Consider the following 16923-nt stretch of genomic DNA (forward strand, 5'->3'; position numbering starts at 1 on the left):
GCAGGCATGTCCTCTGCCAGGACTGCCTGAGTAAAATACTGGTGGTCGCTCAGACTGAAGGATCCATCGTTTGTCCTCTCTGCTGTCACCCCACTAATCATGATGAACAGAAGGAAGACGGCGAAAACCTGGCAGCAGATGAAGGCCACACACAGGAGGCCCCTCTTCTTCTCCCTGTGGGTTGTTTTCAGTTAGTGCCGCACACCTCCACAGGTGCTGTGTGCCACGGAGGTAACTGGGTGTCACCACACCTGAGAGAAATTTCTCAGCAAGGCGCTGAACAGACAGTTACTGCAAGTGAATCGCATATTTCCACTGGAAACAGGCAAGGAAGACAGACCACAGACAACTGTACTACTGTCAATATAACCGAGGACCGTGCTCCGGGGTGTACGGCGTATCAGCTCATCTGTGGAGGCCTCTTTTGCCTAGTAGTGCTGATTTTTTTTTATCTCACGGTGGCATATTTGGTTGCACCTGTGCGACCAACTGTTCGGGTAGCAAAAAAAAAAAAAAAAAAAAAATCTGCAACCTTCCCTGTGGTCAACAACAAATCAGACTAAACTAATCAGAGATAGTAAGGGGCGGGACCTCTCTGATCGGCCGTGGTCCAGTTGAAAGTGTAGGTGGAAGTGTGAGGTGAGTAGCTTGAATAAAGCGATATCAATTCATTAAATCCTGAATCGACTTTTAAATATAACTGTGTTTTGCCAGAAACGCCAGATTCTCAGATTAAAGCTCACAAAACCATTTCAACAACAACCACACAGCAATACATATACATACATATCGTTATCGTTCTATCGCCCAGCTCTATTTGCAACATGAAGTGACGGCATCCTCAATAGTTACATTTTGTGCAGCAATGAGGAAAATCTTTATACAACAAAAAGAAAAGCTAGAAAAACACAACTATTATATACAGGTGGTCTGTTTCTTCACAATTTTCAACCAGAGCAGTTTGACGTTGAGGAAAGTTTCTTCATGTTTCAGAAGTTTCTCAGCAGTGGATGATATAAAGATGTGTGTGAAATGGACTGTTATGACTGGTCAGAGTTAACCTGTGAAAATGTGATAAATGTTAACTTTTTATAAAGAAGCAAAACACATTTAGTCTTTTGATTTAAATATATATTTTTAGACTTAAACAGGTTTAAAAGATTGAAATACTGCCATTATAAGATGAATAAGAATCAAAACTATGAAAAGTACTTGATTAAAGAAATGACAAATGAGCTCAATAAAAATATAGTTTTTAATACACTGGGAGGAGAACTTAATTCTGTTAGTTTTATGTATAAATGAACCTCAGTGTGGAGCCCCTCCCACTCTTCAAACTCTGGAGGGTAATTAGCTGAAATTAGATGGTCATCAGTTAATCCAGTTCACCTGAGCCTTCAGTCTTTAAAAGCTGGATCATGTGTTCACTGCTGTCTATTCTCAGTTGGTGTGACATCAACTTTCTTTGGTGGGGCTGGTGGTTTAGTTTAGAATTGGTGCTGGTTTGTTTCAGTCAAGCTCTTGTGTGGATCGGTATACCTGGTGTCTCCGCATACCTGGTGTCTCCGCTTGTGTCTTCAATTCATTCGTTAAGGTTTGAGTGTTATTTACTGATAATGACCAATTTGACTTGTCATTTTAGCGTTTGTCAATATTTCTGCTTTTGAGGACTCTGGCTGTAGTCCTTATTTTGTTGGGTTTTCAAAGATTTTTGTCAAAAGCCTTTTGTATCTATTACTGAGTAAATGGCCTGTATTTGTATACTATATTAGACATGAGCCAAGCTCCTCTTGTAGGTTGAAGGGGCTGATCTCAATAGGAGATCAACCAGCTTGTTTTCACTTTATTGCAATGGAGAACGTGGCTAAAGAAAGTGTCTTGGGAGCACTTCCCTGGTTACCAGAAGGTTGCCAGTTTCTGGTTGCCTTTTGGCTCTGGTGGAATCAGTGCATAAGTACCCACCACAAGTATCTGTCTGAAGACTAGGGTTGAGACTAGTTAGGGAATGGGTTTGCTAGTTATGGAGCTTGGGCTCAGTGGGCTTTTAAACCTTAATTTGTTCTGTCTGCTTCTTGAAAACCACATTGCTTTAAACATTCAAAACTCTGTTAACCAGACTTGGAGCCTATTTGAAGACAAAACCGTTCTGTGGAGAAGTCAAAGGTTTTGGCAGGAAATCAGCCTTTTTTGGGGGGGGGGGTTGTTTTTTAATACTGGACTTGTGAACTGCACCAGTGCCGCTATATGATGCTCCTGTGTCAGTTCTTCGTGTGGGTTGTCTGCTGTAAGAAACTTGAGGGCTTCTGGTGTCTTTATGGCTGTAACACATCAGAAGACAGGGCTCAGCATTTGATGGTCACCAGCATGTTGATGACTGAGTTGTAATGGAGAGCAACCACACATCATTTCGCCTGATGTCTGGTAGAGAGATTACAGCACACTGGATGTTTAGTAATCTTGTTTTTCACGTTACCTTAATTTGTCTGAAGTGCCAGTGTGAATAAATCACCACTACCAGGCAAATGCAGTCTCATTTAGGAAGCCCTAGTGACAGCAGTATCGTTGCGTGTCGTGGGTTTCAGTTGGTCGCTGATTATAAAAACCTGAGTATGGGCAGAAATCTGTGCCATCAGAAACTGAATTTGAATAAGTTCAATTTGAATTTGAATTGCTCAGATTGAATCTGAATTGTAACTTGAATGAATGCTTTTGAAAACTGAATTTGAATTAGTCTAATTTGAAATTGAATTTATGGTTTGAAAATGATCATCACTAAATTGAAACTGCATTTTATCCTTTAAAAATTCAGCTCTCGAATAATTTCAGTTTCACTTCTCACCATTCAGTTTCAGTTCTACAATTCAATTTCAGTTCCAAAATTCAGTTTTTTGGAACTTACATCCGGTTCAAGCGCAGATTAATAGAACTAAGTTTTACTAGCGGACCGAAAGTGTTACTGACGGGAATCTACAGCGTCTTGAGCTGAATTAAGACTTCAGAAGTCATTCGTCATGTCGAATGACCAGCGGATAAACTCTCAGGTTGGTAATAAATGTATTAAATGTATAAGAACAAGCGTCATGTTAACAAATAATAGCCGTACAGTAACTTTTATGCTTATTGTAGCTGTTAGCTAAAAACGCTAATTTAGCGTAGTTTGCCCTGAATTCAGCTTTGACAAACAAATATGATTGACTGTTTCTAGTAGAATTCCAAAGTTGTCATCTTGTACCCTCTCAGAGTACCCCCTCTGTATGCTTGCAGAGACCCCTACAGTAGGGAAATATGCAAAACGGGGCCCAAACCTTTGTATTTTAGCTTTATTTATGTCTTACACAGCATCCCAACTCTTTAGCTAACTTAATAACTTTAGCTAAAGTGAATAGTTAGTCTAATTCATTAGTGCAGCATTACTGGATCACCTCTGTTTGAAGTGATATACAACTATCACTGAAACAGCAAACTTTGTAAATAAACAACACTTCTCATTCTCTAAACGTTTGGCCCCAGCTGTAGATTACACTATCAGTGCTTGTTCACTCTTGACAATAATTACATTTCTAAATTCTCTTTGTGCATTTACTGAATTAGGTTGGCAAATGTAAAAAATGGTTGACTACAGGTGTATGTATAAATTTTAGTAGTATTTTCCTCTTGCTGGGGAAACGTCCCCCTCCTATGTTTTATTATTCCGCTTTCAGCGTTTTTGCTTCACGACTAAAGCGTGCAGTTTACTTTGTGTGCACTAACATGGACTCGAATCAACCAGCGCCACCTCTGTACCTTTCAATTGTCTGTTTGTGCGTCATGCAAACCTTTGACATTAATGAAATGATATCATGTATTTATTTTTGGCCTACATCTGTTAAAACAAAAAATGTTAAATTACATACACAAAGTAATAGGAATCACCACTCCAATTGGTCATCGTGATTTTAATATTCTCTTTTTCCATAACAATGAAATACGCCTTGGAAAAATAAGACTATGTTGGTAGTTATAGACAGTCTGTATAAGTGTGGTTAATCCAGTAAACATTTGTAAGGAGATGGCAGTTACACAGTGATTAGTAATAAACAGAGCCAGTGAGAGTGAGTGGATTTAAGAAAGTGAGTGGCTCAGGCGTGTCGATTGGTTTGTCATCTGTTTTTGAGTCTGGACTAGACATAGAAATTTTTTGTTTTAAATCTAAGTTAGGAAGATTCATGTTTTAAAACAACCACTTTTTGTGAGAAATGCAAGAAGTACATCTGCAGAAAGCACACAGTTACATTCTGTCCATGTGGACAAAATTGAAAATGTTGAACATTGAAAAACCGAGAACATCGGGCAAGTTCAAAAGAAATGTGTTTGTAGGAAGGAAAAACCTTTACCAAATTGTTCCTAAAAATAGTTATGTAAAGTCAAACTGTTGTATGTCTGTCCTACATGTTTATGTAATGGAAAATAAAGTTGCTATTGTTTTATTGCAGTTTTTTGACAATTCTGAGTGGATTTACTCACTGCGGGTCAAAATGACCTGCAACAAAATCAAATTTTTTTTTTTTTTTTAAACATAATGCAAGGGTTAAGGGCTTGCATATGATCTTCAATTTGTAGCAGATCCACTATCACATAGCAGCTGGACCAGTCTCCAATGGCGCGTCAGTCCACTGCTGCCACCTGTGGCTAAGTGCCATAGCCTACTACTAGATTAACTTGTGACACATCTGCACCTGCATATGGTCACACTGAGTAGAGACTGAGTGGCTGCACTTACACCTAGTGCATTCAAATTCACCCACAGACATGTTGAAAGATGTAATGCCAGCAATGTAGATTGTCAACACTAAAAACAGTCATTAAGCAAAGACCACAGGGATCTCCTTTCCCCCCCCCATGTTTATTTGGCATGCACACATTTGTAGTCGCCTTCTTTACAGGGGAAGTCCACAAACACTGCATGGTACCAATTTACACAGAAGGTACATTCAATCTGCAGGAAAAATTAGATTGTCAGAGTCATTCATCTGACGTCAGGCTGTTGAGTGATGCAATTAAACATGTTCAAATGTGCAGGTAATGTAGTTTTCTGTGCAAAAGCCTTATCTGTGAATCAGTCTATATTTTCATGTGTCCTTTAGGGGCTCCAGTCTCTTTAAAGTGCAAAGGCATGCAGGTTACCTGAACTATACGTTTTCTGTTGGTGCATCAATGTGACATTTCACCCAGTGATGTTTAAGTAACCCATTCAAGGTGTTTCCGTCTAATGGTATCAATTTGGTTATCTTACACACTGATCAGTTTCTGCACCTGAGCTTCTCTCACCACTGGCACGACATACCTGGGAAAGGTCATTGAAAATATATTCCACAATAGGGATAGACATATGAATGCTGACTGTGCTGACAGAATGTGTTGTGACAACAGTAGTCAAACAATCTGTAATATATTTGTTGAATACAAATGTTTTTGCTGTGAAATGATATAAACAAAAGCAGTGCTGATTTTGGAATCTTCAAGCGTATGATAAGCTCAAAATAAGCAAAACTGCATTTCATGTAGTTCAACGGGTTTTCTTTTGTTACAAGTGTATTGTGCATGAAAAGAATTCAAAGTGGTGATAGAGCCAGCTGCAGATGTGTCACAAGTTGATTTGGCTGTAGGCTATGGCACTTGGCCAGAGGTGGCGCTGGTTGATTCGAGTCCATGTTAGTTCACACAAAGTAAACTGCACGCTTTAGTTGAGAAGTTAAAACGCTGAAATCAGAATAATAAAACGTACGAGGGGGACGATAACGACGACTCGATTCTCCCGATCGTCTACTCTTGCTGTCCTGTGAACAACATCGGCGTGGTGTTAATTGTTTGCTGTTTTCGCGATCGCGTTGTGCATGAGAATATCACCAGGTAAACTCGCAATATTTTTAAACATTTTGTTGTTCAACAGCATCAAGACTGACGGGGTGTGTTTGAGTTAACCTCACAAGGGTCACAGATGATATCTTTGGCGTTTTTTTTTTGTTTTTTTTTGTTTTGTTTTTTTTGCTGATTTGTCGGTAGCAGCTCTTGAAAAGCAAGTCTGCCACACATCTGTTCGACCAAATCCAGTTAATCTGGAACACCGGTGTTTCAGATTAACTGGTGACGGTGAAAAAGATGTGTGGCAAACTTGCTTTTCATGAGCCGCTACCGACAAACCAGCAAATAAACACTGAATATATAATCTGCAACATTTGTGAGGTCCCCTTAAACACAGGCTTATTGCACTTGAACAATAAAACATTAAAAACTGTCACGAGTTTACCTGGCGATATTCTCAATCACGAGGCGACCGCGAAAACGGCAAACAAATAAACGTCACCACGCCGATGATGTTCACAGGACAGCAAGAATCAACAATCTTGTCTTGATAAATGCCAAATTATATACACAAAGTTCTAGAAATAACCACTCGTATTGTTCATGATGATTTTAATATTTTTTCCATAACAAAGAAATGTCTTCAACAAATATTACACATTAATATTTGACTTATTGTAGATAAAAAGCGTCCCCAACGAGCTGTCATCAGAAAAACTGACAGTTTATGAATGTAATTATTTTAATTAGATATCTATACAATTTGATACTTGTTTTTACACGCTTTTAAAAAAAACTGAAAAGCAACTGATCAACTTTTGTTTGGAGTTAAATTTTAGCGACCTCTAGTGTTCATCATGCCCGACTAGGGTCATGAATGGTCTGTTATCTCCCGGAGAAAACCAACGACCGTAGAAAACCGATATTTTCTTAGATTTGTTTTTGGGGGTTTAACAAAAACATTTTAAAAAGCTCACAGATAAGTGGCATAAACTTTTGGACTTTCAGTTGTGCTTTCATAGGTTTTACACCTTTTCCTACTGATTGATTATTCATACCATATTAAAGCAATTAAGTAATAGATGACAATGGCAGAAAAGCTCTTGTTTTTTATCTATGTTTTTAACAAGTGTTCTACAATTTAAAACAAAATCTGTGAATGAACAAAGATGTTATGTTTTAAAGAACAGTTTTACACATTGTTTTCTTACAGTCTTACATTTTGGGCACTATTTTCTAAAGTGTTCATATGTGCTGTATTTGAGTGTAGAAATGAATTATTTATGTTGTCATTGGAATTGGGTAACCTGTCATGAGGGAATTCCCCACTGGGGTAGAGGGGAAAGCTGCATGGTAAAAGAGGTCAGGAATCTGTAGCAGCAGGGATTACTTAGTGTGGCAATCTTTAACAATTGGACACACTAGTACATAAATATTAAATAAATTATATACTCTAAAAATTATAGGCACATCTATAGAGTCTGAAAATCAGGCATAGTCTATTCTTAGACAATTTCCAGAACTGCATTTATCCCTGCTGGAACTTTTCCATTCCTTTGGCACAAATGTGCCACCTCCATGATCGAGATGAGTAAGGCAGGTAGGTCACAACATAGAGGCAAGTAAGAAATCCACCCCAGGTTGGATCCAGGGGCCCTTAACAAGTCCTGTTAGTATTCTGTGTTTAACAAGCAAAGAATGAAATACTAATGTAAATGTTTCAAAGGCAACTCGGACTATAAGATTATGTAAAACATTTAACCATGATGGTATAACCCTCAATTAACTTAATTTACCAGTGTTAGTTAAAAATTCCTTTGTATATATGTAACATCTGTTTACAGCATATTACGTAAGACCACGTGTGTTATGACAGGGCACTACAAAAGCCCTTAAAATCACGTACAGTGCTTTTTAAGACAATTTTCAAGGTTGCTTTTGTTTTGAATAGTCATTTCCGATTCCTGTTCCCTGACTATCCCTCACCTACACCTGGAGTGGAGGCAAATCAGAATCCTCCCTGAGGTGGAGAGACGAGCTGCTATGTAAAACAGGTCCTGTTGCCAGTGGGAACAGTGACGTGACTGACTGGTTCCCCTGGTTGTGAAGTTTTGGTTTGCGTGTTTGGTTCCAGTTTCAGTTGTCATATGGGGCTTTTTATGAGTATTCTTCAAAGATTTTCAATATTTATCCATCAGGAACACAATTCATTTTCCCAAGGTGCCACTTGAGAAATCAGGACCATTGTAGTGGGTCACACCACCTAGGCCTGTCACCTAGACCTATTTCAAAGGTACATCCTATCAAGACGAACATAGATATATGACTTCAAATTAAAAAGGTTTCTTGAACTGTCTTGTCCCAATTTGGTATTCCGTTCTCTTGTATCACCACAGTTCACATAAATGTTATAAATAATAATAATTTGAGATTTTAAAAAAGGCCACATCACTTGGTGTACAAGAGGCCAATCTAAGGTATCACAGTACTAAGCAGTTTTACAAATAAAGCTGACGAAGCATCAAAGATATCTTTATCACATATATTTGTTATCTTATATATTTGTTAGTTCGTTTCATGATAATCAATGATATTTGTCCATGTACTGTAAGTTTGAGATTGCTTTAAGCTTAACAGTCATTTATGTAGTTTGTGTGAAAAAGAACAATTTTTTCTTTACATGCTATTTACTTAAGTTTTTTAATTTTTTTTTTATTTTATGTTTGATATTTGCCCTTTTTGTTGTTTTTTCTTCTTGAATTATTTGATAGGCAGGGGTTTGATAATCATGCCTATTTATTTGACGACATTTCATGGAATAGAAAAAAAAAGTTATTGTTTAGTGGAGGTTCAGTCCGAAAAAAGGGTGTGGTGTGGTTAAATCGCGAAGATCTATTTCAGGAGCAGGCCTACGTGTGATGTAACGTGAAATCACGTCATCACGTACGCCCCTGTCAGGATTTACGTTGGTTCCGGGAGACGCGTTGGCAATTTCCTAAACAGAGCTCAGTTACCTCATTGGGAAACGTCAGTATCACCCGAGGCCCGGCAAAGAGGAGCTCTGCTTATCGTTGGGTGTTTTACCGGCTGGAAATCGACTCGCTGCTACGGAAGACAACAGTAGACCGACTTGACATGAGCAGGTAGCCGTTTAAATCTCTTAAATTTGACCTCTAACGCGTTTTTAGTGTTTGACCTGTCCGTGTAACCAGCTGTCGAGGCATTTGTGTGTGTGTTTTTTAGACTACTCTCCTAAACGTTACGAAGATTATATGGTTATTTCGGGATAAATATCGAGAAGTGTCACCTTAAATGTTTGCTTCATACACCTTTAAATCCCGCTCGTTCTGTGTGCTGCATTTTTACTTGTAACGCGAGAGCGAGCCGACAGTTTTTGGCGTGAGCCCGAGCCTCTGTGCGGTCATACCTCCCACTATCAGATACCGACACGTTCAAACGTCTAAAAATCATCAGCGTCGTTAAATCACAGCCTGTAGCTGCTGGGCTGAATTAGACCTTTTGATACATTTGAGATCAATACCAGCCGTCACATAATCGATAAGAGGTTCTTGGTCTCATGCTTTTTATTGAATCTTACGCTTTTTTTTGTCTCATTAAACATGTTTGTCTGTATGGTGGGCTAATCCATAACATGGAGACCAAAATATGGACCCAGGGCAGGGGTTGTGCCACCACACCCTATAAAGCTATACAAACCAGCAAAACTTCAAGAAGGAATCTGAAGAAAAATGTAGGATTTTTCTGTACAGGAGGGGGGAAAAGTGACTTTGTCAGCATCAACAGAGACACAAATGTGGAAAAGGAAGCACTCTCTTTACTTGCCTTCCCTTGTCTGTAATTTCCAGATCTTTGCTGGATTCGGGCCATGTCTGTAGCGGTGTTGTTGCAGTAGACAAACAGATCCAGGGATGAACCAGAGAGCTATCCAAAGGAAATGAAAAATAACAGGAGCTATCCTGTTCTGACTGTCTCTGCTTTTACCTGGTACAGGATATGACTTTGGGTTATTGTCCTGTGTAGGGCTTTGATGGGCTACAAGATTTAGCAGAAAGCACCAGATCCCTTTCAAGCCTCTGTATCCTAGCATTGAGAGAGATGTGTAGTGTTTGATCTTTGTCTAGTAAATCAAAAGAAACTTTTTAGGTACTTCCCTAGAGTGTTGTGTCTGGTCTCCTGACATCCAGCATGTTTTGTCAGAGGAAGCTTTGAAAAATTTCCCTTACTTTCTGTTACCCCCTCGTTATTATGGTCTGCAGCGCGCTAACACGTGAGGGTCTTATAGACGGGAAGCTGTTCATGACGGCATCTCTGAGGAATGCTGTAAAGGAAACTGCAGTCAAAGTCATCATCTCTCTGAGTCTAGACTTAGAAGCAACACCCAGGCCCAAGCCAAGCAAGCCACTAGATTCTCTTTATTTATTTATTTTATAGGAGACTTTTGTCGAGGCAGTTTACACAAAAATCAGAGCACATTTGATTTCAGCTCAGGGTTTTCCTGTGTCATGTCCACTTGCTGCTGGTCCTATCTGCAGGAAATCCTTAAAATCCAGGGCCAGATTATAAATATTCCCGGGGCTACAGCAGTGGTAGTGCTGGTTTTGGCAGCTGTTTCACCAGACCCACACATGAAGCCAACAGCAGCTCTTTCCAGATGTGTTTAATGATTCCCTGACAACAGCTGCGTAGGTCCATATACATCAGAGTTGAATTGCTCACCAGAAAAGAGGAACGACTGTCTGTTAAAGTGGTAACTCTGCAAACAGGAAGGAAGATGAAAAACGTACCCACTTGCGAAAAATGTAAGAACTGGACTCACATGTTGATCTTTTTAGCAAATGAACTCGTCATGTTGAGGTTGCATGAGTTGAGCGAGCTAAGAGGTTAAAACTTAATAATTTAATGCACATAACACTGAAGATTTCCCAGGTATATAAAGGCATTGGCACACTGAGCACACGTTATTATCAATTATTTGTGGTATTTGGAAGTAATTGCTTCAAACTGTACTTAAGTTGGGGGGGGTTCTTAGCATTGTTGATTTATGAGTAACTGAGGATGGACGACCTCATCCCACAGGGTTACGCGGTCAGGATGGTCTGTCGCTGAGATAGGGCCTTTCTTCTCCAGTGATGAATGAGGAGAATGTTTGATGGTGGCTCTGCTCTGAGATAAGAACGGAATGTGCTCCGCTTGATTTAACATGTCAGAGGATGCAAATGGCAAAACTGCTGAGCTGTCCGTTTACTGATTCTAATCTAACTGAAAAAATCTGTAAATGTAATACAAATGTGCCTTCAATCCTCAGGTTGCCCTGACATGGACACAGAGATGATTCCCAAATTTTCGTCAAAGGATGAGGAGGTTGATTACTGGAAGTCCCAAGCCCTCAAATATAAGAAAAGGTAGGTGGCATTTGTGTCGCATCTGACAGCAATGCATGCCTGAATTTATTTATGGTATGAGTTGGTGTGTATGGCTTCATTTCTTCAAAGAACAGGCCTGTGTGAGTTTTTCATTTCAGTTTGATATTAAGCCAAAATTAGGTTACATAACATACTGTCTTGAAAGAAAGCGGAGTTGGAAATCGAATGACAGCGATTCTTCAAATATAGCATAAGATGAAAGACAGCTTTTGGGGACAGTAGATGCTCATCCTTGCATAATAAGCAGCTGCTTTGTTTTGCTGACTATGTGGTTTGCGCAGTAGTTTTGAAAGATGTGATTACATAATAACTTTGTGCCAAAAGTTTCCACACAGGCTGTGTTTAGCCGTATAAGGCAAATGGCCAGAAAAGAGTAATGAAATCAGCACTGACAAACTTCATGGTTTACTCAATAGGAAATGACACAGGCCACAGGATGGGCATTAGTGTCACTTAAGAGTGTCATTTGACATTTGTTTAGTCTTCCTTTCCTATTTGTGGACGTACAGTCTATGAGAAGAAGTGTAAAAGTGCACAGCAGGGGTTAAAGTCCTGCTTACTTTGAGACATTCCTGTGGGCACATGGTGGAAAAAAACATCAGTGCATGGAAAGAAAAGTGGCTTCAAGTAGATTTGCCATAGTGTGTTGCAGTTTTTAGGGCATGCATTTTCTCAGAATATCCTTCCACTGAAGTGATATTTTTAAACTTTTTATTTTGAGTTTATTTACAAGGCAACCGCAACATTGTTTATCATTATCATTAATAGAACTTTTTTTTCATTCTGATGTATGGAATACTATTGGCCAATTTAATCTATTAGGGTTACATAGTTATGTTACAGGGCCCTGTGTTTGCTGATCAAGCACCATGTGTGATGCTGGTATGTGTCGAACACACAACTGATTCATGCATTTCAGTGCTCTGTGGAGCCACTGTGAAGGCATTATCCCAGCACAGAGTCAGCTGACCAGTGTTACCAAGTGTCAGCTCGGCAGGAGAAAAATAAATTATATTAAGAAGCCTTTTCCTCTCTTTTCTACCTTTACATAAATGCATTTACAAATAATTACTATTTTATGCAATATTTAGTGTGTAAAAACATCCTGTTTCATAACTTTTATCCTCCTGTTTTTTTTCCCTGCTTGTGACCTTTAACCTGTTCCACTCTGGAGATGCATGGCAGCATGCCTGTTCTTCTCACCTATTTTTGAACCAGCTACTGTCACAGTTCAGCTGTCTCTTCAGAGCTGTATATTTAGAATGCTTAACTCGACAATGCTGAGCTGAACCCTTATTTCCTCTTTGACAGAGGCCAGACTACAAATACGAACCTGTAACTGGCTTTCATACAGGTTTATTTCTGGCCATTAGTGGGGTAGAAAGCTGCTAGAACATGCTTGGCTTGGCTCAGCTTGCAGGACAAAGGTCTGTCAGTTTTCTAGAGCTCATAGGCACAGTCATTCAGCCGGTTAGCTGTGCAGAACTGAATGGGGGACGATGAACAGGAAAGCTTTTATCACAATGACCGTTTATGGTTTTACCCACTCTCTCTGTATTTTTGCCATTTAGTTGCCATGAAGCCCAAGAGGAGTTGCAGGAGTTCCAGGAGGGGAGCAGAGAACTGGAAGCTGAGTTGGAGGCACAACTTGGTCAAGCTGAACAACGTCTTCGAGACCTACAGAGTGAAAACGAGAGGCTAAAGAATGAGGTTTCCAACCTCAAGGTAACGGGCCTTTTTGATCTTCATTAAGCGTTTACCTTTGGCTAGAACACTAATAAAGTCATTTGTGATTACCTAAGAGGTTATCTGATCTTTGTTGGATCCTGCACACAAGGTCTAATGCCTCATTTGTATGGTAGGTGTTAATCTGGGTTTTCTTAGGTAATCCTCCAGCACTTCTTAATAGGATGTCAGGATAAAGAAGAAGAAAATAGAAAACTGCAAGGCAAGCCTAGTTCTTATCACAGTAGACATGAACACTGGTTTCAGTGTGCTTGTTTGGTTATGCACATTGGTGACTGTACTGTACAACTACACCAGAGAGCTCATAAATTATGCCTTCCTTTAACAACTGTCGGACAACGATGTTCTTTGAAACCTTGTGACCGTCCTGAGATTCGTTCTGACTGATGCTGATCTTTGTAGTGGATAAAACTTTATTTTTAAACTAGATTCCTCATCAAGTAGCGTCTTTGTTGTCCTTGTTTCTCTTTATAGACTCACTATTCTCTTATCTGCACATTTTCCATGTCTTCCAGGAAAAGCTGGAGCAGCAATATGCCCAGAGTTATAAACAGATCTCTTTGCTAGAGGACGACCTGGGACAGACTCGCAGCATCAAGGATCAACTCCATAAATATGTCCGAGAGCTTGAACAGGCCAACGATGACCTCGAGAGAGCAAAAAGGTGAGAATGACGTGCAATGTGCAAATTCTGTTTGTATTCTAGCATTTACCTCAAACATGTCAGCACTCATAAAATACTTATCACTGTTTGTGTAGGGCTACAATAGTGTCTCTTGAAGACTTTGAGACCCGTTTGAACCAGGCAATTGAAAGGAATGCCTTTCTGGAGAGTGAACTGGATGAGAAAGAGTCTCTCCTTGTATCTGTGCAGCGGTTGAAAGATGAAGCACGAGGTAAAGATAAAGCCCACATAAATGAATTCTTCCCCTTTCTGGGCCGTGCATCATTTGTGCAAGAGCCGGTGTTTCTTAACTTTCTCTCTTTTTTGTTTTCCTTCTTTAGACCTGAGGCAGGAGCTGGCAGTGCGCGAAAGGACCACAGACAGGATGTCAGCACCCAGCTCACCCACTTTAGACATAGACAAGATTGATTCAGCTGTACAAGCCTCTTTATCCCTCCCAGCAACACCTGTAGGAAAGAATATAGAGCACTCTTTTATCAGCCCCAAAGGTTAGAATTATTCCTTCTCCATTTTCCTCTTGTTTGAGTAAAAGTTGTAATATGAGTTAACTCTGGCTTATATGTCCTAGCACTGACCAACGGCTGCGGTAACTCGTCTCTGACTCCCTCTGCAAGAATCTCAGCTCTTAACATTGTTGGCGACCTTCTGAGAAAAGTCGGGGTAGGTGTTACTCACTTTACTGTTTTGGCTTTACATTTTAACAGCTCTGCACATGTTGCACTGAGGAGCAAGTCTTTTCAGCGACGCTAAAAGGAAAGATAATTATGATGATGCTAATTTGAGATTTCCTGTTTTGTCATTAGGCTTTGGAGTCGAAACTTGCTGCCTGTAGGAACTTTGCCAAAGACCAGGCAGCAAGAAAAAACTACTCCACAGACAAAAGCATGCTTCTCAACAGCAATGCCACCAATTTCTCTCACTCACTACATGCTACCTACTTCGACAAAACGTAAGTCTTTTAGCATGTGCTTTTCTCCTTTCCCTGTCTGTTTGTCCTTCTGTTATTTAGTTTGATGTTAAAATCGGATGCCCCGGCTGTGTGTATATCTTTGCTAATGTTGAGTATGTCTTTTGACATCTGCAGCACTGTTAATGGATTGGACCCCAGCACCTTGACTTCCATGACACCATCCAGAGCCCTGTCTCCACCGGGCATGCTGCCTTTGAGTGTGTGATTGAGGAGCTCCTCAAGCCAGAGAAAGCTCTAAAGAAACTCTTATCTCCTCAACACAGTCTGGGAACACAGAGGGTGTGTATGTGTGTGTGTGTGTATGTGTGTGTAAGTGTGTGAGTGAATGAAAACAGAGCTGGAGTGATGTGTGAATTTTTTAGCTCGGTGTGTGCAAGAGAGGCTTGTGTCTGTTTTGCAGCTCTAAGTGCATCTGTGAGTAGGTGCAGTCATTTGCACCAGTCAGCCAAAAAAGCATTGAAAGCACTTTCCTATATTGTGTATATACCCATCGGGGCATGGACCTGGTGGGCTTCTGGAGCAGCTGTGGTGTCTGGGGAGCACGGGAAGCAGATGTTTCTGGTGCCTCCCACACAGATGTTCAGTAAGTTTGGGAGCTGGGGACTCTGGAGATCAATGCCTTATACTCTTTCTCAGGCAGTTTAGGAGCTGTTTTGGAGTGTGGCTGGGTGTGTTCTCTTCCAGCAGGAAGGGCACTACCATCAGGGAGTGATATACCATGAGGTTAAGCTTAGTACCTGGGGCTTTGCAGCAGAACAGTGCTTCGTAACCAGGTGATCATCATTTTTCACATCAGCTTTTAGTGGTTTTAATGTTGTGGCTGACTGGTGTGTGTTCCTACCACATTCTCTTCTTGCTTGTGCCTAAAGCTGTACTGCACTGTGCTTGAATGAATGTCACTGCAATGTTTTGACCTTAAGATGTCAACTTTGAACTGGCACGGTTACCTAGGTGATTCCACAGTTCATATGAAGACTCATCCTTGACAACTGGTCTATGAGAGACCACAGCTTCCTTTGAACTTTCCTTCCTTTTCTGTTTCATTGCATTGCACAGTTAAACTAATTTCTGTTTAGATTTTTCTATATTTAAAAAGGGATATGTTCACATTAACTAATTTATCTCACAGTATACTTTAAAGTGAAATTTTCCTGTATGATTTTATTTTATTTTTTTCTTGCATGTGTTTAAATTGAAGAATGACCGAAATGAATGTTGACTGTTTAAAGCCATGTAGCCGTGCTGCAGTTGTTCCTCTTGTTACTGGCTGATGTCTGGAGTGCTTGTGGAAATATCAGCTTGTTCTCCCCTCTGGGTTAAACCTGAATTTACAGGTTTCTGCTGCTGTCGAGTGTATTCCTCTGCAGACGTCCACTGACGTTTTTTCAAGAGAACAGTATTGCCTTTTTATAATATTTAATGTATTGATTTTTTTTTTTGTGTGTCGTTCCAGGCTTATTACCTCATTGTGACATGTTAGGAGTTAGCAGCTATTAATTATTGATGGGTGTCATTTTTGGCTCATACAAATCAAACTGCTTAAAACTGACTCAAGGATTTTTTTTTTTTCCCTCAGTTTTATCTGGAGTTATGGTGCATTAATAACAACAACTATAATGTTATTTTGGCAATACTTACATTTTTACATATTTGGCTCTGCATCCCCTCACTTACATATCTTTAATTCCTCAGCGTCACCAATTTGCACCCTAAAGGCTCACACAAAGACTTGTATTCATTGTTAGTTGATCATTTGATGCCACTTGGGGCACAATAGGAGCCTGTTACTTAAATTGGTTCTATAGTTGGTGTATAGCTTGTATAGATGACAATTTTGCCTACCACTTTGTGGATATTGACATTTGGCAATAAGGTCCTATTTATTTCAGATTCTGTATGGCATGTGTTCGGATAATGGGTTTTACTATTGTACGGTGGTTAAGCCCATTGTATTATGATATCAAATTGTTTAAATAAAGATTGATATGATGGATGTGTTGTTGTTTTTTTTTTGTGTTTTTTTGAAATGTACACAGTAGTAGTGAATCAAGATATAGTGGTTTTGTTTACTAATCAGAAGGTTGATGGTTTGATCTCTGGCTCTTCCAGCCTTTGTGTTGAAGTATCCTTAAACAAGATATTAAACCCAGCGCATCCATCAGGAGTGAGAATGTTACAAGGTTACAACTTGTTCGACATAGAAAATGAGCAATAATTTGAACATCTGTGTAAATGAG

General features: G+C 39.8%; 1 protein-coding gene across 2 annotated transcripts; it reads left to right on the plus strand.

Moving 5' to 3' along the window:
• Positions 1-1554: 1554 nt before the first annotated feature.
• ndel1b (nudE neurodevelopment protein 1-like 1b) lies at positions 1555-16691 on the plus strand. 2 transcript variants are annotated; one of them, XM_086289400.1, is made up of 9 exons: positions 1555-1594; positions 11168-11264; positions 12857-13010; positions 13547-13695; positions 13791-13927; positions 14037-14204; positions 14285-14376; positions 14520-14665; positions 14801-16691. In XM_086289400.1, the coding sequence occupies exons 2-9, from the start codon at positions 11179-11181 to the stop codon at positions 14889-14891; spliced, it is 1023 nt and encodes a 340-aa protein (XP_086145526.1). In that variant the 5' UTR covers positions 1555-1594; positions 11168-11178; the 3' UTR covers positions 14892-16691. The 2 variants fall into 2 exon arrangements, with proteins under 2 accessions (XP_086145526.1, XP_086145525.1); XM_086289399.1 differs by lacking the exon at positions 1555-1594 and adding an exon at positions 8794-8984.
• The last annotated feature ends 232 nt before the right edge of the window (positions 16692-16923 follow it).

Source organism: Aulonocara sp. 'chitande type north' Nkhata Bay, linkage group LG4, assembly GCF_057382095.1.
Source record: "Aulonocara sp. 'chitande type north' Nkhata Bay isolate Kocher_YH1m ecotype deep benthic linkage group LG4, A_spYH_male_GT1.1, whole genome shotgun sequence".
NCBI classification, from domain to species: Eukaryota; Metazoa; Chordata; class Actinopteri; order Cichliformes; family Cichlidae; genus Aulonocara; species Aulonocara sp. 'chitande type north' Nkhata Bay.